General features: G+C 38.6%; 2 protein-coding genes and 1 pseudogene across 7 annotated transcripts; 2 read left to right on the top strand and 1 right to left on the bottom strand.

Annotated features, from left to right (window-relative positions):
• The first annotated feature begins 1,060 nt into the window (after positions 1-1,060).
• LOC4330140 (magnesium/proton exchanger 2-like) lies at positions 1,061-5,177 on the top strand. Its single transcript, XM_015768748.3, has 9 exons — positions 1,061-1,452; positions 1,533-1,708; positions 1,794-1,912; positions 2,027-2,175; positions 2,279-2,400; positions 3,044-3,260; positions 3,351-3,480; positions 3,588-3,650; positions 4,890-5,177. The coding sequence occupies exons 1-9, from the start codon at positions 1,092-1,094 to the stop codon at positions 5,122-5,124; spliced, it is 1,572 nt and encodes a 523-aa protein (XP_015624234.1). The 5' UTR covers positions 1,061-1,091; the 3' UTR covers positions 5,125-5,177.
• Positions 5,178-5,820: 643 nt separating this feature from the next.
• Positions 5,821-14,789, top strand: LOC4330138 (palmitoyl-acyl carrier protein thioesterase, chloroplastic-like; annotated as a pseudogene). The gene is made up of 12 exons (XR_010739313.1): positions 5,821-6,499; positions 6,625-6,809; positions 7,221-7,346; positions 9,322-9,440; positions 9,714-9,771; positions 9,873-10,098; positions 10,598-11,180; positions 11,284-11,417; positions 13,204-13,317; positions 13,456-13,642; positions 13,784-13,852; positions 14,228-14,789. The product of XR_010739313.1 is annotated as a palmitoyl-acyl carrier protein thioesterase, chloroplastic-like (transcript).
• A 751-nt stretch (positions 14,790-15,540) lies between these two features.
• LOC4330137 (pentatricopeptide repeat-containing protein At2g26790, mitochondrial) lies at positions 15,541-22,053 on the bottom strand. Of its 5 annotated transcripts, none has more exons than XR_010739312.1 (7): positions 21,829-22,053; positions 18,386-20,980; positions 17,922-18,188; positions 17,261-17,391; positions 17,087-17,158; positions 16,861-16,994; positions 15,541-16,016 (listed from the first exon to the last, which is right to left on the bottom strand). XR_010739312.1 is itself a non-coding variant. In XM_015769904.3 (7 exons), the coding sequence occupies exon 2, from the start codon at positions 20,909-20,911 to the stop codon at positions 18,449-18,451; it is 2,463 nt and encodes an 820-aa protein (XP_015625390.1). In that variant the 5' UTR covers positions 20,912-20,980; positions 21,829-22,053; the 3' UTR covers positions 15,541-16,016; positions 16,861-16,994; positions 17,087-17,158; positions 17,261-17,396; positions 17,922-18,188; positions 18,386-18,448. The 5 variants fall into 5 exon arrangements, 4 of the variants coding, with proteins under 4 accessions (XP_015625390.1, XP_015625392.1, XP_015625391.1 ...); XM_015769904.3 differs by having other exon boundaries at positions 17,261-17,396; XM_015769906.3 differs by having other exon boundaries at positions 17,261-17,340.
• Positions 22,054-22,663: the final 610 nt, after the last annotated feature.

The following is a 22,663-nucleotide window of genomic DNA, read 5'->3' as shown; positions in this document are numbered from 1 at the left end:
CACCTATCTACACATAACAAATTAGCAATTTAAAGGCATTCCTAACCTCACAGCTCTTAATTCATCTACACAGTGAATGAGTTGTCGACGTGCAATCCATCTCAAGACTTTTGCTTATATGTACAAAGCTATGTCCCAGCTAGAAGACAGATGGCAGTTGTGAAATTACCCAGGACTAAAGAACCAAGATCTTTTGTTCATGGCTTTTTGTCATGATTATCATTGTATATAAGTGTTGCCTTATCTACCTTCCTATATCAGAATGCTGATGTATTGGCAGAAAATGCTAGTAAAGTGATAAGCATACCTTTTCACCCTGTTCAGCTCCATAACCACTATAACCATCAACTGTGGATAAAGCATGTGCTCTCTGCATTTACAAATAGACCCATCAAAGATCAATGTTTATTTGAAAAAAAAAAGAACTATAATACAGAAAATGCAAAAAAAAAAAAAGAAGAAGAAAAAAGAAAAGGAGGATGATGATTTCTTAGTTTACTCCTAGGAAGATGCACAGCCACTTATAAAAATTAGGTGTTTAGTTCTTTGTTAAGAGACAAAGGATTAGTGTGAGGATAATTACGATAAGCCTGAGTTAAAATTAAACACAATTGTTAATTTAATCTAAACTAATTTGTAAGCAATAAGCTAATCTAGCTTGCCATGATTGTTAATTCACGCCCTGTATGAACTATGAATAAGGGAATAACTTTTGTGTAACAGGAATTCAAAGTACTGTATGTCTCACAGCAGCCTATTCTGTTCTATTGCCACATTGATGCAACTTTTAATATTCACTGGTTTGCAAAAAAATCATCACCACATGCCTTCTTCTAACTCAAATAGCCTAAATGCTGCAATCGCACCTTTTCTCAAAAAGCCAAAAAAGTTCTTTTAAGCTTGACACTTTATTAGTTGCTGAACTAGGTAGGTTGTTACTGTACTGTAGTAGCCATTATTTTTTCCTGTTCATATGCTAACATTTTGTTGATGTTAGTATTTCTGATGGAAACTGGCATTTGTGTTATAACAGGAGCTGGGAGTACTGCAGTTCTCGTCTTATACTAGGCTACTAGCACTCCTCTGATCTGATGGCCAACATTAACATGGCAGATACTGCTCCTTCCTGTGATACTTACCTGTTGTTCAATGGAGAAACACTGCTTCCAAATGGTGTCCGTGCGTTTATTTATACCGTTGTCCTCGCGTACTGTTTTATTGGTCTATCCGCGATCAGTGGCCGGTTCTTCAAATCGATGGAGAGCATCATGAGACACTCCCGGGAGGTTGTCACAATAGACCCACACACAAATGCTACTATTGTCAAGCATGAGAAGGTGTGGAACTACACTATAGCGGACGTTGCTCTCCTCGCATTTGGTACTAGCTTCCCTCAAATTTCACTAGCAACGATTGACGCAATCCGAAATCTGGGTCAGCTGACAGCAGGAGGTATACTTTGATCACCTCGTGCAAATGTTTGTTCCAAAGCATCCGCAATTGTATCTAATTCGGTTTCTTTTGATTTGCAGGTTTAGGTCCAGGTACCCTTGTGGGTTCTGCTGCATTTGATCTGTTCCCCATACATGCTGTTTGTGTGGTTATGCCAAGGGCAGGCTCTAAGAAAAAGATATCTGATCTCGGTGTTTGGTTAGTTGAGCTGTTCTGGTCATTCTGGGCATACATTTGGCTGTATATTATATTGGAGGTAAGCCATACATTCTCATCCTGCTATCTAACTATAAGCACTAAATCCAGCATTAGGTCATATTAGTACTTTTCGCTGTATACAGGTGTGGACACCTAGAGTGATCACCCTCTGGGAGGCCTTGCTGACAGTACTGCAATATGGACTGCTTCTGCTTCATGCATATGCGCAGGATAAGCGCTGGCCATATGTGTCAATCCCTTTGTATGGTCCTAATCCCTTAAATAATCGTTCTTTTTATCTAATATATTTCCTGTGGCCATGTACAAATTAAGGATGCACTTTCCTGATGCTTCTAGTTTTATTTGCTGAAAACAGGGCAAGAGGTGACAGACCTGAAGATTGGGTTCCGACGGAAGATGCTTCAGTTGATTATGACGATAACTATGATGGGATTGGGGACATACTCCCTGGCCAGAATGAGGATATTGTGGATATATTCTCAGCGCGTTCTTACAGTAATGAAGGTAATCAATTTCTGTTTTTTTTTCACTCACTATTTTCTTTACTTCGTGTAACAATTCTTCGGGGTTCGAATTATTCTGAAAGTAGTTTCTTATTGCCTTTCAGGGTATCACCATGTTTCAGAAAAGGATGTGGAAGAATCTCCAACAGGTCTTACATTAAAGAACAAATGGGAGGATACTCACTGGTTTTCTATTTGGTGGCAACAATTTGTTGATGCTGCAACGGTAATTTAATTCACTATCACTCTATATATTATACCTTGCCAATGCCATTTCCTGTTTAAATTAGAATTAATGCTCAGTTATTAGATCAAAGTAGTTTGGCAAGGATACTTTTGTGAGGGGATACTTGTAAAACTTAATTTTGCAAGCCAACAAGGACATAACAATGACAAGATATTTTTTTAATGAGAGTTATGGTGGATTGAGAAGGATGTTCTAGACTTTATAAGACAACTGCAAAACTTATTTCTAGTTACGCATTCAGTGGAACTACAGGGGTGTACGACTTGGATAACTTATACAGTCAGGAGAGCTTTATCTGTTGAATATCGTCACACCAAATCAAATTTTATGCCGCTCTTGTGCTGTATTCTTGTGTTATTGGTTTACCATTTTTAATATATCACCAAAGGCAAAATAGAATAGTAAAGCATATTCTTTTATCTTTGTTTAAGAGTGTTTACCACAAGCCTAACAGTGTACAGCCTTCAGTTGATGAATCCTTCTTAGCAGATTTTAACATTGAATTGAAACCTAACCCGCACTCGTTTTTAAGTCTTTGAAGTACATTGATTTGACCTGAAAGTAACAAAAATTGCTACAGCATTCCCATTGGTTATAAGTGATTTTGTTATTATGTGAGCAGTTGGAGAGTTCAGTGTCAAGAAAGATGGATTCTACCTGCTTGAGTGTCATCGGAATCTCATGGAATTTAATCATTGCACCTTGGAAAATGCTATTTGCTTTCATTCCCCCTTATGAAATTGCTCATGGCTGGATCGCTTTTATTTGCTCACTAATCTTCATAAGTGGTATTGCTTATGGGGTTACTAAGATTACAGATCAGATAAGCTGTGTCACAGGTTGGAACATGCTCCTGTACAAGTTCAATTTATCATCTGTCAAGGGTGTAGCTGCTTGCTTGCTGATACAAAATCTACTATCCTGTGTAGGAGTAAGTCCATATGTTATAGCATTCACAGCACTGGCTGCTGGAACATCATGGCCTGATCTAGTTGCAAGCAAGATAGCGGCTGAGCGTCAAATCACCGCCGACTCCGCAATTGCCAACATCACTTGCAGGTACATTTCTGCACATCTCCTCTCCAATTAGTTGTTCATGCCTACCTTCAACCTTTTGTAAATTTATCTTATCGAGGCGGGATAAACGGTATATCTTATTTCCGCAGCAATTCGGTGAACATATATGTCGGCATTGGTGTTCCATGGTTGGTGGACACAATGTACAACTATCTATTATATAATTAAAGAAATAGAAAAAGGAGCCTCCACGTTCGCTCTCATGGTCTAGAAATTCTCACATTAATCGGAGAAAAAGAAAAAACAGAGTCCATATAGAAATACAATTTAGAAATAGCTAAAATTCAGAATTAAAAAAAATAAGGAATATTAAAAGAGGAGACTAGAGTCCATATAGAAATACACTTTAGAAATAGTTGAAATTCGGAATTAAAAAATAAGGAATATTAGAAGTAGAGTATAGAGTCCATATAGAAATACAATTAGGAAATAATAGAAATTCTGAATTAAAAATAAGGAATATTAGAAGTAGATTATAGAGTCCATATAGAAATATAATTAAGAAAAAAAATAGAAATTCGAAATTAAAAAATAAGAAATATTAGAAGTAGAGTATAGAGTCCATATAGGAATTTAAAACTAACTAAAATTTGGAAAAAAAAAGAAGCCTCCACGTTTGCTCTGATGACATTAATCAGAGAAAAAGAAAAAGCAGAGTCCATATAGAAATACAATTTAGAAATAGCTAAAATTCGGAATTAAAAAATAAGGAATATTAGAAGAGGAGACTATAGTCCATATAGAAATACAATTTAGAAATAGCTGAAATTCGGAATTAAAAAATAAGGAATATTAGAAGAGGAGACTAGAGTCCATATAGAAATACAATTAGGAAATAACTGAAATTCGGAATTAAAAATAAGGAATATTAAAAGTAGAGTATAGAGTCCATATAGAAATACAATTAGGAAATAACTGAAATTCGGAATTAAAAATAAGAAATATTAGAAGTAGAGTATAGAGTCCATATAGAAATACAATTAAGTAAAAAATAGAAATTTGAAATTAAAAAATAAGGAATATTAGAAGTAGAGTATAGAGTTCATATTGGAATTTAAAACCAACTAAAATTCGGAATAAAAAGGAGCCTCCACGTTCGCTCTCATGGCCTAGAAATTCTCACATTAATCAGAGAAAAAGAAAAGGCAGAGTACATATAGAAATACAATTTAGAAATAGCTGAAATTCAGAATTAAAAAATAAGAAATATTAGAAGAGGAGACTAGAGTAGTTATTACACGTTAGTAGTTTTGAAAAGTTATTGCAAAATTTAAAATTATGTTGTCATTGTAATATATTTTATAATAATATAATGAGAAAAGATATATGCTTTTATATGAGAGAAAATATAATGATGCTAGCCGCGCAATGTGCGCGGGCCACCATGCTAGTTTTGTCTACAAGAAGCCCCTGTACATAGACAATGCTGCTGGCCTCAGCTTCTCCCTTCTGGTCTTCTTCGCGACGTCGTTCGGTTGCATCACGGTTTTGGTTCTTCGTCGCGTCATACTTGGCGCCGAGCTTGGTGGCCCTAGGATGTGGGCTTGGGCAACATCAGTGTACTTCATGATCCTTTGGGTTGTTTTTGTTGTACTTTCATCCTTGAGAATCTCTGGAGTAATATAGACTACCTACAAAGTATATATATAGTTGCAGTTCTTCATTCTTTTCTATATCTATCTCTTATGGTTTTCTTTTTATATATGCATAGCCTTTTTTACACACAAGAAATATAGAAGGCCGGCCAAAGTTAGTCATTCTATAGGTACTGTACATATATACATTACATGTGCTTGATCGATGCATTATTTTTGTAAGCTGCTGCATATTCATATAATGAAAAGCTTTTCTGCCTGAGAAAAAAAAAAGAGAGATGTGCCACTGATTACAATATTATGCTCTTTCAGAGAGTATTTTCACCTCAGAAGAGATTTTTTTTCTTCTTAATCTTCATGACAACTGTATGCCTTGTTTCAAGAAGGCCGACCAATCGAGCTTGATGGAAGTCTCGGAACATCTTTTGTGGTTTTGCTAGATTCAAGACCTGGAGTCAATTGAACCAATGGATTCAGCGTGCTCCTCATCCAAGATACTCCGTATGCTGTTATTGCAAAGCTAAACAAAAGCATGACATCCTATAATATAATACTATACAAGTGATCCCCACTTAATGCAGTTATTAGGATTTTGCTGAGTTCTGGTGAAGCCACGTCACTCTTTTAATCCCAGCCGTTCGATCAGGCGCTGCAAACGGTCGGATGCGTTCTATCCTACCCTAACCGCTCTGCCTTCTTCTCCACCGAGCGCAGATTTCTCCGCCCCGCCGCCGCGCGCGACTCCTCCCTTCCCCATCCTGCGCTCGCTTCCTCCACATCGCGCGCTCCATGTGCGGGCCCGACGCCGACCGCTCGCTTCCTTCCCCAATCGCGCGCGCCAGGTGCGGGCCCACCGCCGGCAGCTCTCGCATCCTCGCGCCGCTTCTCCTCCAACCCTCTCCCTCCCGGCGCTTCTCCTCCACACCCCCCCTCCGGCGCTTCTCCTCCCCCTTCCCCTCCCCCCTCCCCTGGCGCTGCTCCGTTTGCTAAATATCGATGATAAATATTTAGCTTTCTCCTGATTCCATTCCTCCTCTTCATGCTAAATATCGATGCTTTCTCCCGATGCTCTGCGAGTATCAAGTATGCAGGCTTTCAATCCCGGCGCGGCGCTCACCACGATATCTTATCATTATCCAGTACTCATGCGGATTATCAGGGCTTTCATCAATTTCCCGTCCAATTCATCTGGTGGCTCATATGGATTATCCGGGCATTGATTTGATCTTTCGATTCAGAAAACATTGGTCGATCTTGGCTGGGAATGAGATCTATATAGGGCATATATGCAGGGTAAACAACTAATTTGTCCTCCGTCAACATGATTTCATTTGCAGCTCCTGACATCAGGCGATTGGTGTCTTCCTGGTGTTTATCTTTCCTACTCCCATCAGTATTTGGATGAGGTACATTTTCTCTCCCCTTATTCTCCTACGTTGAGTTCATTGGCTCGATCCCAAATTTATCAGCTTTTGGTTAAGCTGATGTCTATACTGTACTCTCTTTTTTTTTCTCCCCTTACATCAAATAGCGAAGCTTTAGGTATTCTTCAGTCTGCCCCATTGGCTGGAAACTATATTGGGCATATTACAGGGTTCATGGTTAATTTGTCCTTCGGCTACATGATTTGATGGTAGCTTCAACATTAGCCGATTGCATGGTGTCTTCTTTGTGTTTACCGTTCTTAATCCCATCAGTTTTCAAGTTTTTGATCAGGTGCATGTTTTCTTCCGTTCTCCAATGCTGAGTTTATTTTCTCGATCCCCAAATTGGAACATAGCTATTAGGTGAGTTGATGATTGTACTCATTTTTTTCTGCCTTTTTGTAAAATAGCATGCATGTGTTCTTCTGATTGCCCCATTTTTGGACATATAACTTGATAATATCGCTATGTTTTATCTTTTGTAATGTCACTTACATGATCGATCTGACCCTAATTGACGAGGTAAATTTTGATTAGACATTTCTACCTTTGTATTCAATTCTGTTCTGATTCCTGAAGAGAATTTTACGTTTCCAAGAAACGATTGCTGACGATAACTTAGTTTTCCTCTCCATGAGAGTGATACGGAAAATTTCAAGGCTGCACTCCTTTTCTGCTTATCAAATAATTTTCTATCATGCAGAAAAAAATTCCACAGGTGAGAATTCGATCCAGTTTGCAGCATAGCGCAATGAATAATATGTGATTTTACCCCTTTTCAGACCTTATATATGTCAGCTACTATAAATCAACTTCATGATTTCATAAGGTGATTTTCTTATTCTATTCCTAGATGTGTTAGTCATGTAGTAGTATTTCATAGTTATATAATAGACCATATAAGCTTAATCTCTACATAAATATATTTATCATCCTTTGAGCCAGTGAAGTTAGCAGTATGAATTAACGTGATGATTTAAATGTTGGCCGAGGAAGTCTGATGTACGAGTTAAACATGTTGATTGAGATGTTCTCACAAAACTTCACTTTTTTTTAATAAATTTAATTCTTCGAACAATTAATTTATGAGAACATTGATAATACAATCTGCTAACTGCAATTTGTACTTTGGCTAGCCCGTGATTGCTAATGGGTAAGATTATTGCATAATCTTTCTAACCTCCATGTATCCTGTTTTGACTGTTAATGACTAATTTCTTAGTGGGATTTACAATATTTGATTTACATATTATAGTTTTGCAACTATGTTATACACCAACATTCCGCAGCAACGCGCGGGGTATCATCTAGTTTCCAAGATTTGTCATCCCATATGTGCAGCATAAAAGGCAAATCAGCCCTGTTTGACATGGCTCCAATGCTTAAATTCTTTAGAGAAAAAACAGACTTTGTAGATTAAATCAAAGTGGCATAATCTTTTTATTTTGATAAAAATATTAGAAAATATCATACCCTAATATTCTTAGCATAGTACTCCATTCATCTCACTTATTAAGGTACGATCAAACTTGGCATAGTCTTCAAAGGCTGTGTTCTTTCCCCCATTTTCCTAACCCATCTATCTCGTTTTCCGCGCACACATTTTTCAAACTGCTAAACGGTGTGATTTATGCAAAAACTTCTATATGAAAGTTGTTTAAAAAAATCATATTAATCCATTTTTTAAAAAAATCAGTTAATACTTAATTAATCATGCAATAAAACGAACTTCATTTTGCGTGCTGGGGAGGAGGGGCTCCCAACCCCTCCTCCGAACACAGCCAAAAGCTACTTTTGGACTTTAAATTTGTCATATATTATAATGTTTCTAGTAACAAAACCATAGTCATATGAAAGTAAATTTAAATGATAATCCAATGATATTATTTTCATCAAATAGAATTTAATTTATAATAAACTATTTATTGATAAAATATTCAGAGAGTTGAATATTAAAATACCTGTGTGCCTTAGTGAGTGGGCCAAATTAATTAATGGAGTAGTAACAGCTTTAACCAAAGAAATTTCAACAATTTCCCAAGCTAGAAAAAACCCAACTCCAAAATAAACTTGAGTTAGAACTGTGTTAAGCACCTAAATTGTAATACCTGTTACTCTCTCGTTCTCATTCTATATTTGTCCTAAGTTAAATATATCTACCTTTTTTTATCTGTCCTAAGTTAACTATGTGTATGTCTATCTTTTCTACTACTCCCTCCGTTTCAGGTTATAAGACGTTTTGACTTTGGTCAAAGTCAAACTGCTTTAAGTTTGACTAAGTTTGTAGAAAAAATAATAACATTTTCAACCCAAGACAAATTTATTATGAAAATATGTTCAATTATTGATTTAATGAAACTAATTTGGTATTATAAATATTATTATATTTATATATAAACTTAGTTAAATTTAAAGTAGTTTAAGTTTGATCAAAGTCAAAATGTTTTATAACCTGAAATGGAGGGAGTAAGTAATTTGAAACGAAGAGAGCAGACAAATAATAAACTAGTAAAGCCTGTGACTTGGGTTCTAGTCATTGATCGTGTACATGTAGGTCTTGTTTAGATCCCAAAAAATTTTAGCCAAAACCTCACATCAAATATTTGGACACATGCACCCCTACCAGTGTGTGGAGGCATTGCATACACGAAACATGGAAAAGGAATCAACTTGAGAGGTTAGACCTGCTAGCTCTACTAGGTCTGGATGGTCATGCATTTTTTTTTGAAAAAAACCACGCTGCAAGCTCGACAGCCTCAACCTCAATGGCAACCATGACAATAATATGCATGACAATGGTGTAGGAGAAAAGACACGTCGATAACCAAAGGGCGCGGCTGCGCATACAAAGGCGGAGAGAAGGAACGATGGTGGCTCAAAAAGAAAGAGCGTCGGTGGCAGTGGTGCGTGGAGCGACACTAAAGTTAGTGGTTGCTGATGGTCTCACACAATCCCTAATCGAAATATTTATTTTTTTTCACTTAGTATTGCTGATCCGTGGGCCACCAGCCAATCATAAAGAAAAATGTTGAGATAAAAGGTGGAGTATCTTCCCCTTCCTTCCCTTTTTGACTCGAAAAAAAAAAGCGTCGGTGGCGGCCGTGCGTGTAACAACACTAAAGTTAGTGGTTGCTGGTGGTCTGACACAATCCCTAATCAAGTTTGATAATAATAATAATTTATTTCCTCTTATTAGTATTGCTGATGCGTGGGCCACCAATCAATCGTAAAGAAAAAAAATGTTGAGATAAAAGGTGGGGGTATCTTCTCCTTCTCTTTTTTTTTGGCTAAAATAAAAGTGGTTTCTGGTAGTCTGACACAATCTCTAATCGAAATATTTATTTTTTTCTCTTAGTATTGCTGATACGTGGGCCACCAGCCAATAATAAAGAAAAAAAATGTTAGAGATAAAAGGCGGAGAGTATCTTCCCCTTCCTTTTTTTTGGCGTAAATGAAAGAAAAGAGAAAATCTCCCGTCGTCTCCTTCCTTGCGCCAAGAAAGACGAGCCGCGGCTCAACACCGGAGGGGAGGGGCGCCGATCTCCATCGCCAAGGAGAGCAGAGCAGGGGAGGGGATCCTGGTGAGCCTCCTCTTCCTGATTCATCTCTCTCCCATTCTAGCTTCGGGGGACTACTTTTGCCTGGAATTTGCTCGCGTTCGTTCGTGCGTTCGTTCGTTAACCCTAGCTTCTTCTCTTCTAGATCTGGAGGAAGCTCTTCTCCTCCTTAATTTCAGAGCCTTAATACAAGTAGTAACAGTTTAACCTCCCCCATGTCCCAAGTTGGATCCGCCCCTGCGAGTTCCGATATTGGGTCCTCCCAATTCTCAATGCCATTTTGTTCATCGGGGGGCATATGGTTCATTTTTGCCTGCATTGATTCAAATGTGGTTTCGAATCGTTTGTGAAATTCGCGGGTGTACTTGTTTATGATACATGAGGCCTTTTTTCCCCCATGAGGAGGCAAACTTTTTAGTGGGTGGATCCACTAGTTCATGCCTCAATTTTTTTTCTCCTCTTTTAAGTTTTCCAAAGAGCTACATTGTTGTAAAGTGTCTGATACAATTGATTGTTTATTCAGGTTAGCGCTTTTGGCGTGTGATTGATTTCTAAACGAATTTTGGGCCGTGAGGGGAAGTTCAATCATGGCAGGGTCTCTTGCCGCCTCAGCATTCTTCCCAGGTCCAGGCTCATCTCCTGCAGCATCAGCTAGAAGCTCCAAGAATGCTGCTGTTACCGGCGAATTGCCGGAGAATTTGAGTGTCTGTGGCATTGTCGCAAAGCCTAACCCACCTCCTGCAGCCATGCAAGTAAAGGCACAGGCTCAAACCCTTCCCAAGGTTAATGGTACGAAGGTTAACCTCAAGACGGTGAAGCCTGACATGGAGGAAACGGTGCCTCACAGTGCTCCAAAGACGTTCTATAACCAACTGCCGGATTGGAGCATGCTTCTTGCGGCTATTACAACCATCTTCCTCGCCGCAGAGAAGCAGTGGACACTGCTTGATTGGAAGCCGAAGAAACCTGACATGCTTGTTGACACATTTGGCTTTGGTAGGATCATCCAGGACGGTATGGTGTTTAGGCAGAACTTCATGATTCGGTCCTACGAGATTGGCGCTGATCGTACAGCTTCTATAGAGACATTGATGAATCATTTACAGGTAAGTGGTTGCACATTCTGTTTTTAGTTTCATTTCTCATTTCAGCATTTTGTTATAGATTCGTATGTCTCTTTCAAGCTGGCAATTATTTAAAATTTTGCAGGAAACGGCTCTTAACCATGTAAGGACTGCTGGTCTTCTTGGAGATGGTTTTGGGGCTACACCGGAGATGAGCAAACGGAACTTGATATGGGTTGTCAGCAAAATCCAGCTTCTTGTTGAGCAATACCCCGCATGGTACTTTTTTGCAAACCTTTGCTCCTCTTGATATATGTATCTTTGGTTTCTTTCTATCAATTCCTTACTCTAAGTTGTCATTTAATTTTCACATTTTAAATTACTTCATATTTGTTTTGCTTCTTTTACAGATATCGTTTTATGTACTACTTTACAGCTGTGTGTCCTTTGCATATTTGTTTTTATTTGTTTAAAGAAGATTCTTACACAAGCAACAGTAGTATTTAGCTCAATATTTACTTTAACATGGTTTATCATATTGTTGTGTGGATCTCTGGTCTGATTTCTCCATACACTGGTTGGTTGATGAAAATCAAGTGAATCTTTTACTTGCTCGTAAATTTCGCTGCTGCAGGTTTGCAAGAATATGGGTTGAAGTTTTTATACTGCTATAGAAGGCCATGTTTTTCTTTGATTTCCCGTGATAGGCCTCATGTTTTGGAGGTTCTGTTATTCCTCCTTGGTTGACTAAGAAATGTGTAGTAATATCAGCTCCAGTTTTGTTGGATCAAGGATAGATTTTGTGGCAAACTAAATTTTCCAATTAGGAAGAAATGAATATATTCCTACTTAAGTGGGAGGAGCATGCACTTTGTTTCCAATTGTCGAGCCCTGATTATAACACAAACTATCAAGTTATTTCTTTGCATTTAGAAACAGGATTTGCATCTTGGGTAATCCTCATTAAAGACATAATCTAGCTTTAGTACATGCAACATAAAAGTTATGATGCCCCAAGGCCTTTTTGGTACAGCACTGTAAGTCTGTAGCTCTCCTTGCTCTATGTTGTCCTCAAAAGACACAACATCAGTTAAAAGAACAGTAATCTCTCCTTTAGACGTCAATTATTAGTGGAGTAGTAATTTAGATCCAAGAGCAACTTCATTTGTTACGCCTTATTCATTGCCCAAAGCTGCCTCATTAAATGATGTCTTCTCTGTGCTTCCTTGGATCTTGAATTATGCTGAGTGGGAATGCCAGAACGGGCATGTACTTACGTTTTCCAGCGATAAGCTCCGTTTTAAAAATAAATTAGCAAGTGATTTATTTGCATTTATAAACAAAAATTTACCACTCGGGTAGTTCATATTAAAGTTATTGTCTAGCTTTATTACAAGCAGCATGAAAGTTACGATACCCCAAGGCCTGAGTTTGGCAGCACTTAACTCTGTTGCCCTGTTTTGTCTTGAAAAGTATAACATCACTTAGCAGGACAATGCTCTCCCGAAAACATAACTGATTAGTGGATAGAGGGAGAGGTTTAGTCCCAATAGATAATTGACTGGTTACTTCATATTCATTGCCCAGAGCTGCCTCATTAAATGTTCTGTCCTGTGCTTTCTTGGATCTTGAATTAAAAGACGTCTGTACAGGGTACCACACCTCAAGGGATCACAATTCAGAAAGTTTCCCTTTATTGGGCTGCAGTAAATGATTCCATCGTGTAGAAAAGAACAAAAGCAATTAATGCTGTGCCATATCATGGGAGAAGCTAAGGACCGATCTAGAACAGTGAACTTTTGTTGAACAGCATCTGTCAGTTTAAATTTCTAGGTGGTCATCATTCATCAAATAAGTGGTGCTAGTACTACTATTCACACGTTATGTTTAAATCCTCTTGTCAACTGTGTCAACAAGTGGTTGAAAACTTCTTTTTTGGGGTTTTGAGTTAGAAAAATGGAAGTGCAATTTCAAACTGTTTTTTTAGTTCAGATACAATTGCCGATGTCTTTCTGTGGATCAAAAAGAATGACAGATGTATTGTACCAACCTGCTATGGTTTTAGGGGAGATATGGTTCAAGTTGACACATGGGTCGCTGCTGCTGGCAAAAATGGCATGCGTCGAGACTGGCATGTTCGTGACTACAACTCTGGCCGAACAATCTTGAGAGCTACAAGGTTTGGGCTTCAACTGTATTCTATTGCAAGAATCATCTGTATCATTTTTTTTGTGAGGACATCCAATCTTGGTATTTCTGCTTGGTCACATCATTGATAATCACTAATTGTGCTCCTTTTCCAATCCATTTGTTGCAGTGTTTGGGTGATGATGCACAAGAAAACTAGAAGACTTTCAAAAATGCCAGATGAAGTTAGAGCTGAAATAGGCCCATATTTCAATGACCGTTCAGCTATAACAGAGGAGCAGAGTGAAAAGTTAGCCTAGACAGGAAATAAAGTTGGTGATGATGCTACAGAGCAATTCATAAGAAAGGGGCTCACTGTAAGTCAGCTAGACATGGTTACATACTGAATTATCATTATGCCTCAACTGCTATCATTTATCTAAGAAAAACAGTAATAATTGATCTCACCCCTCATTTATTTTAAATGATATTTGATGGACTCTTGTTTACTGCAACAGCCTAGATGGGGTGACCTCGATGTCAATCAGCATGTGAACAATGTTAAATATATTGGGTGGATCCTTGAGGTGGTTATTCTTGTCCCTTATATTCATTGTTTAGAGAAAAATAATTTGGCTTTATCCTTTTATATGGTACTTCCTTTGTTTCACAATGTAAGTCATTTTAGCATTTCCCATATTTATATTTATGCTAATGAATCTAAATAGATATATGTGTCTAGATTCATTGGCATCAATATGAATGTGAGAAATGCTAAAATGACTTACATTATGAAACGGAGGGAGTAGTTGTTAGGGAACCATTTTATGTAGTACTTGCAATTATTTTCTAGAGATTCTGATCTGACCATCTGTATTGTTGATATTGTCATTAGTCTTACATCTGGTCAGTCAGAAGGCTTTCAAACATGTTTCTGAGTTCTTTCTAATTTTTTCCCCCAGAGTGCTCCAATTTCAGTACTGGAGAAGCATGAGCTTGCAAGCATGACCCTGGATTACAGGAAGGAGTGTGGCCGAGACAGCGTGCTGCAATCACTTACCACCGTGTCAGGGGAATGCACCAGCATTGGCGCCGACAAGCAGGCTTCTGCCATCCAGTGCGACCATCTTGTGAAGGCTGACATTGTGAAGGCACACACAGAGTGGCGACCAAAGCGATCGCATGCAGCAGCTGAGAACGCGTAAACAAACAAACCGACGAAAATCTGTGGTAGGGAGAATATCAAACTTCCCTTGCCTCTGTTGCCCTGAAGCTGATCTTGAAGTGTGAGTTGTATTCTGTAAAAAATTAGTAGTTTCCATAGTGTGAGGTTGGAGGGGAGGTGTTGGTGCTTGCCTACTGTACCTGCTACATCTATTATTTCTTGATTCTTTGTTCGCTTTTTTTTTTCTTTTTTGTTTTTAACCCCTGTGGAGATAAGACAGGTTTTGAAGTGTGGAAGAGGTTGTTTCAATCGTCTAATTGATTCAACTATTCAGCAAGTAAACTGCTCCATGGAAATTTCATCGTTTGGTTGGAGCTTGAGAAATGTTGCTACTTCCTCCGTTTTACAATATAAGATTTTTGCCTACATTCATTTAGATGTTAATGAATCTTAGACATATATATATATGTTTAGATTCATTATATACTGAAAAGTCTGTTTAAAGTCTGTTTAGATTCATTAACATCTATATGTATGTGAGCAATGTTAGAAAGTCTTACATTATGAAACGGAGAGAATAGTTGTTTAGCTTCATCTAATTGCATACAAGTTGATTTTTCATGGAAAATCTTTTTTTTTGTGTCAACTTGTTTAGATTCAGATGATTTGCATAGAGCGACTGACTTGCTTTTGGTTGAAATTCAGCAAGAACAGTGGTTGCTCAGGCTGTAGTATATTCGAAGGTGGACTGTTTGATCTGCAGGCTATCCTAACACTCTTTTGCCTGGGAATGATTTCAATCAACGTTTAACACAGATCTCAACAGCCACATGTAAAACCAAAATATTCAGTTTGAGTAATATTCAAATTCCTCAAATATGCACTACCAGGGAATTGGTAGGGCTGTATGGGCCACACAAAAGAATGCAAATAATAGCTTAGCATTACTGAAAAGGAGGAACATCTTAACCATCAAATATAATACATCCTATAATAATTTATAATACGCCCTATAATTTTCTACAACCATAGCTTTATATACAGGAAAGATACAGCTGCCATCTACACACAAGCCCCCAAAAACTAAGGATTTTGAAACAAAAGAAAAGCTAGAGAACCATACATTTCATTCATTGAACACTTGAATGAGAGAAAAACTGAGCCTAGTTAATCAATCCAAGGCATATAGCTAAACATTCTAATCTTGTTGGTACAAATCGTAATTACACATAAACAGCAAACTTCAAGATTGATTTTGGTTGAAAAAACTACATAAAAAACTACATAGATTCAACACTAGACCTAGGGCAATGAAGATTCCCAGAGCTTATAACCTGCAGCGATCAAGGGACTTATAAGTTATAACCCGGCCAAAAGTAAAATAAATACTTCTGCGTCACCCCTTGCTTCATCATTGTTCTTCAGCCACAAGTCGTTTTGCCGGCAGGATGCTTTTGTTTTCCACTTTTCATTGTGCTGCCATTGTGACAGGTACTTCTGAAGGAATTATGGCTTGCAATGTAGACCGAATTAGAACCAATTATCCCTAAGGATAATCGATCAATTAAAGACTCTTTGATGAACTCCTGCATGGCAAAAATAACAGCGGTCAACTTCTGTTTTCCCCGTAGCCATTAACTATTAACTTTATAAAAAGAACTGTAACAAGCTTTACTCAAATTTCGAACTGAAGTTGGCATCTGTCTTGTAAAGTTTTGATTTGACCTACATTGAACTGAGACTGCATTGAACATTGATGACATTATTTCTGCTACACCAACAATGATGGCATCAAAGGTCGAATTTGCTGGCAAAGAGGCACCTAATTTTCTGCAACACTAACTAGAATTTTCTCCTAGACAATTGCTGTCAGTAAAGGACTCATGATTTGCAACATTCCATCTGCATACAGGTTATCTGTTACGGATGTTATGGGATCAAATACCATAGGTGCAGGAAACATTGGCATGGTGCGTTAGATATGTTCATAATTCTAGTCCTAGCTTGATTTATGTATTCTATTTGATATTCCTAGTTTGTGTCAGATTCCCTAATTATTAGATGCCACCTAGTACATAGAGGTTGTATACACTTTGGAAACTTAAACAATAAGGATATTAGAGAAGGGCTTTGCCCACCAAAGTCGCCAATCAGAGCCTCGACCACGCGGAGAAACCAGAAACTTAAGGGCAATCCGCTCCATTGTTCCTTTGTTTTTAATAGAGCACAACATTACTATCCAGCTAAACATACTTGCTATATCCATTATGCTAGAAGGCAATAGTAACAATCTAACAAGACACACTAAATCATCAGTAACAAGAAAAAACAAGCAAAACCATGAGGGAAGATTATCCAATTCTACATTTCATGAAAAAAATGTATTCCTTCACAGCTCACTAGTTATCCACAACAGAACTGAAACCTTACCACATCTTAAACTTTCAGAGACTGAGCAGCTAATGCTTTCCAGAATTCCAGGCAGGCAAAAAATCTTCAGGTGGAAGATTTGTAGGTTCCATGAATTAATTCAATACAACAGGGAATCGAAGTTTGACATTAACCTGGATACAAGCAAAGTCTGTTACCTTCTGAAGGAAAAGAAAAGGTTAAAAATTTGGACACTCAGAAAAACATGATGAGATAAGACAATTACTAGTGCCGTTCCAAATTTGACAAATCACATCTCTACTTGCACAGAGACTCACAACCTAAGTGGAACTTGGACCTAGAGAACACAACATACAAGGAATGAATGAAATTAGGAATGGGAACATGAAAAAGCACTATATTCAACGTATCTTTTAGAGGATACTTCATCAATTAGTACCTGTGTTCTTGAGGAACAGTATCTGGAACTGAAGAGAGTTCCCATTTTGAATGTCTAGGGAGGTAAAATCAGAGCCTGTGCTGACAAAAGAGATCAAATCCCCAGTAAAAAAGAAGACCATGACAAGCGCGCTGCTCTGCTTTTAATCCAACAAAACAAGGCCAAGTAGGAAAAAGAAATCCATGAAGCAGGTTTAGGCAGGAATATATAGAACATACTAATAAAATAATGTGAGTGGATACATTTAATGAAGCAAAAGTACGATCTATGCAACCTGAATGAGCGTCCTCCTCTATTTTGTTAGCACGCTTGAAACTTCTCAATATTGAAAATTGGCTGAATAGTGCAGAATTGACAGAGTATACCTTATCCCCGAGACTAAAAAATAATACTCCCTCCGTCCCAGAATATAAGCATTTTTAGAGTTGGACACGGTTATTAAGAAAGTACATAGAATTAAATACATGAGGGTTGTGATTGGATGAGAAGTAGAGATAGGTAGGAAAATTGAACGGTGGAGGATTGTGATTGGTTGAGAAGAGAATGTTGGTGTAAAAGTTGTTATATTTTAGGATAAATTCTAGAAGCTAGAAGTTGTTATATTTTGGGACGGAGGGAGTACCTCTTAAGGAACAAATACTGTAACAAAATACACTAGTACCTGAACTGAGTTCAACTGTCCTCAAGGGTTGCTAGGGTCAAGTCACCTACTAGACGTTGATTGGCCTCCAATCCTTTAACAAGGCCATCAATTGCACGAAGACTCAGAGATTTGCAAGGAGGTCTGCTTGAAAAGCAGACTGAGATGTAGGATGCACAACCTCTTAATGTTGGTATCTGAAATGTTCTTGACTTTTCTCTCAACAACAGGAGCCTCATTTTCTTTGCGAATTTCTACAGAAAGTTCTTCATCATCAATGTTGACCTCCTGAAAATCATAAATTACTTGATCAGACTCACAAGCTATGCCCAGTATATTTCACAATTGTTGGTACTTAGTTCCCTGTCAAGTGTAGAAACACTTGCAGAGAATTGTATATACTGCTGATAAGATTATACTTGTGACCAATTTTATAAGCAGAGAAGAGAAAAATCCAATTAACTAATGATTGATAAAAGCATCACCTTGCTGTTGACATAGGTGTTCTCAGTAGAAAGAATTTACTAAACATGGTACCACAGAGGGAATCATGCACAGAACTGAATCTTCCTAGACCTCAAGGAACTCTGATTTAATACTGAAAAGGTCAATTCATCTGGTTCTATTCCCTTGTCAATCATTTCTTGCAAAAGATCTTCAGCCTTTGATATTTCCCCTTGGCTACAATATCCATTTATAAGAGCTGTGTAAGCATAAGCATCAGGAGTAAGTCCTTTCTGCAACATCTCATCAAATAGTTCCCGGGCTTCCACTAGATATTCAGCTTTGCACTTTCCATCAATCAACACCGTGTAACAGGGTACATCAGGTTCAATTTGCATGTCTTTCATGGAACTTAATAACTTGTTATGATTCGCTCTAAGAAGAAAGCTCCTTCTCTCTTTAGCAATCCCCTCCCAACCTTGCTGAAGGGTCTCCTTTAAGTGACCATCCAGTAGAACTGTATATGCAATCACATCAGGCTTTATGCCCAAGTTTGTCATTTGAACAAACAATTGACAAGCTTCTTGCAGACGACCAGCCTTGCAGTAACCATTCATCAGTATAGTGTATACAATAACATCAATAGAAAGTCCTCGCTGAACCATATCATGGAACCATAAGTGAGCTTTGTCCATATCTCCATTCTGACAATAGATTGATATGAGTTTGCTATATGAAATCACATCAGGTACAACATTATGTTCTAACATAATCTTACAAACATTTGAAGCCCCCTGGACATTTCCAACTCTACAGAGGTCATTTATCAACTTAGAACATGAAAAATGATCCACAAGATTTCCTTGTCGAGCAACCCTTACAAAAAGCATGTAAGCATGATCAGTCCAGCCTGAAAGCAAATAGCCACAAACCATCGAACTGTACATCACTTCGATATGATCAATTCCTTTTTCTTCTACTACATTAAATAGAACCTCTGCTTCACTAAGGTTGCCTCCTCTACAAAATCCAACAATTGCTATACCGTAGGTGAGTGAATTAGGCTCCAAACCGTGATCTGCCATACGGTCTAGAAGATCAAACACCTCCATAACAAGACCGCTCTTGCAAAACCCACTAGCCAATATGTTATATGTAACTATATCTGGCTCAATATTGGCCTTCAGCATTTCCTCAAATACCTGCTGTGCATTTTGCATTTCTCCCTTCAAACAGTAACCATTGATTAGGCATGTGTAGTGAATTTTGTCAGGTGTCAAACCCCCACACTTCATTTCATTCAGTAGCTTAACTGCCTCGTTCATGTTCCCATTCTTGCAATAAGTATCCATAGCAATGTTATAAATCACCTTGTCAAGATGAAGCCCTGAATCTTTAAATTTCAGGAAATACGCGATTACTTCAGATGTCATGCCTAACTTCCTGAAGCATTGCAGAAGGTAACTCACAATGTGGCAATTTGTCTCAATACCATGAGAAACCATGGCTTCATAATGATCCACAGCCTTTATTAGGTTGCCCATTTTGCAATAACTCTGAATCAGATAGCTATAACCATATACATCAGGGTTGGATCCTTGTCTGGCCTTGTTTTCCAAGAGCTTTTCCGCCTCATCCAATCTCATTTCTTTGCATAGTCCATCCATTACCATGTTATAAGCCATGGCCTCAACAGGAACCTTCTCCCTATTAATCTCTTGTAGAATAACATAAGCTAAATCATATTTTCTGCAATCACACAGACCAATTAGAAATGACGAGTACCCACGTGCATCTGGTTTCACTCCCATTTCAGTCATCTCGGCCCAAACTTGCAAAGCCTCATCCACTTTCTTTGCTTGAAAAAGTGACCTAGTGACTATGGCAAATGTATAAACATCGGGAGTCAGCTGAAAGCACTTCATTTCATTATAAGCTGCGAGAACCATCTCATATTCACCAGTCTCAGCTATAAATTTGAGAAGCAGGTTCCAAGTCCAAACAGATGGGACAACTCCAAGCCTGCAAATGCCACTAAATAAGCATATGGTTGCTTGTACATCATAGCAAGTGATGCATGCCTTGATCAAGCAATCAACCATGAACGAGAGTGAACATGGAGTAGCACATGTTCTTCTGTGGTGATCAACAAGGGGCAAAATTTCAGGACCACTAGCATTACTACTTGAAACAAGCTCAGAGAACAATGAAACTAACATCTTCCCCTGGCGTGAGTGGGATAGAATCTGAATCATCTCTGAGTAGGTTGAAAAGTCATGATTAAACCCAATGCTCTGTGTATCTTTAAAGTAGGCAAATGCAATGGCAGGTCGTCTCTTTAGGCAGTGGAGAGTCTGTACAACACTATCAGAGCACAAAGTGCGGGATCTTTTCCGGGCATGTTGAGACGGAGCACAATTCAGTTTTTCATCATCACTAGAGCAGTCTGATTGAACTGAAGCTGAAGCTGTCAGTACAGAGAAGGGGCAGGAAGAGAGTCCCAGGGGGGGAATTCTCAGGTGTCTGCACCATTGGAATACATATTTGGACTGCCGGCACAGAACCATGTGCAATATGGAGAAGTATACAACTTTACATAGGGCTCATCATTGAGAAATGAATTCGGCTATTGCCACCTGCACCCATAAGATTAATCTATCAGACCTTGAATATATGCTAATGATACGAGCTTAAAACTATGCAATATGTGTACCTCAAAATAATTATAAAAATAGATAGAAGAAGCAAAACGTTCTGTTCAATACCTAGAAGGAATAGTTGGCGAAAAGGAAATTTGAGGGGCTGTAAATAACTCACTGCAACTTTGCAATTTAAGGAATCATAAGTGTAAGAAAATCAGTTTTAATTCCTCATGAGAAAATTTTGCTCTTTTTTTCAACGAACACTGAAAAAGCTTTTGTGCGTTGATATATCAAGAAGAAGAAAAATACTTCATCGGTTTCATAATGTAAGACTTTCTAGCATTGCCCACATTCATATATATGTTAATGAATCTAGACACACATATATGTTTTGATTCATTGACATCTATATGAATGTGGGCAATGCTAGAAAGTCTTACATTATGAAACAGAGGGAGTACCCAGCAATATCGCAAGAGGAGAGCAAGAAAACCAGGAGCCACTTCTTGAAGGAGCTAAAATGTATGTTATGAGAGGATTTTAGCAAACTAAAGAACATATAAGTCAGTGGCGGAGGACAAAAAAAAAATCGTATATGAACTAGCGCATATAAGGTCAGTGGCGGAGGACAGAAAAAAAATTAGGTGTGGCACATGAACTAGCGCGCGAGAATTAGAACAGAATAAGAAGGGAAAAAAAAAAGCAATATCAATTCACGATATTATACGACGCAGCATTATCCATCACGTCTACATTAAGCATAGCAACAAGCACTAGTCATATGAGTTCACAATCCATCATCCCAGTTGCAAAGGTTAAATAGACGAGAAACGCAACAATACCTCAACATTCCTAATCTCTCCTCTTCCTCTCCTCCTCTTTAGCTTGTTGCCTGCCTCTGCCTGACTTCAGTCCCTGTTGGTTGGTGGCTGCCTCTGCCTTGCTCCCTGCGCTGCGCCGCGCTGCCAGTGCCGGCTGCCGCGCCGCCGACCCGCGCGCGCGCCCGCCGCTATACGCCCTGCCGCGCCCCTCCTCGCGCACGGGCACAGATTGGGGATGGGAGAACTGGAGAAAGGGGAAATTTGGGTTTAGGGTTTCCTAGTCAAAAGCCCCATTTACACAAAAAAGACAAGCCCAATGGGCCTAATAGCTTGGCCTGCTTCGCTCCTCTCGCGCGGCTGCGGCTCGCGCGCTCTCTTGTCGGCGCGGTGTCCTGCTCTCGGTCGGAGGTGCTGAGCAAATCGTTCAGTTTTGCTATAAGGCAATGTTTGTCAAATGGGAAAGGGAAATAATTTTCCACCCATTTTTAAATACTAGCCATTCATTCTCGCTCTTTTATTTAATCCAAGAGATAATCTTTTATATGCCAATCATTCACAATTTCTCCTGCATCCAATATTGTCGCATATTTTCAGAAGCACTATATTTGAGCCATATGCCGATAAACCAGACTGACAACATTACACATGTATTACTGTCATTGCAGTCACCTCAGACTAGATACCAGTCGTTTGGACCAGAAGAGCCACCCTATTGCTCTCATCCTGGCACCATACCATGATGCAGGATGTTGCTCCAGATACTGGTCCTGAAAAGTTTCAGCTTCCAAGGCATCTAGATTGACCAATTTCTTAGGATTATTTGTTGGTCTTCATTCAAATTTGTTCATGAGTGGCA

The sequence above is a fragment of the Oryza sativa genome, chromosome 2, assembly GCF_034140825.1.
Source record: "Oryza sativa Japonica Group chromosome 2, ASM3414082v1".
Lineage (NCBI taxonomy): Eukaryota > Viridiplantae > Streptophyta > Magnoliopsida > Poales > Poaceae > Oryza > Oryza sativa.
Note: the sequence above shows the minus strand (reverse complement) of the source record. Positions and strands in the feature narration are given on the sequence as shown.

Bases quoted from the DNA above. Each gene is read 5' to 3' on its own strand.
- LOC4330137 (XM_015769904.3), bottom strand. From the start codon at position 20,911: ATGGTTCTGTGCCGGCAGTCCAAATATGTATTCCAATGGTGCAGACAC.
- LOC4330140 (XM_015768748.3), top strand. From the start codon at position 1,092: ATGGCCAACATTAACATGGCAGATACTGCTCCTTCCTGTGATACTTAC. The intron at 1,913-2,026 runs GTATGGTCCTAA...TGCTGAAAACAG, and splicing joins CCATATGTGTCAATCCCTTT to GGCAAGAGGTGACAGACCTG. The intron at 2,176-2,278 runs GTAATCAATTTC...ATTGCCTTTCAG, and splicing joins GCGTTCTTACAGTAATGAAG to GGTATCACCATGTTTCAGAA.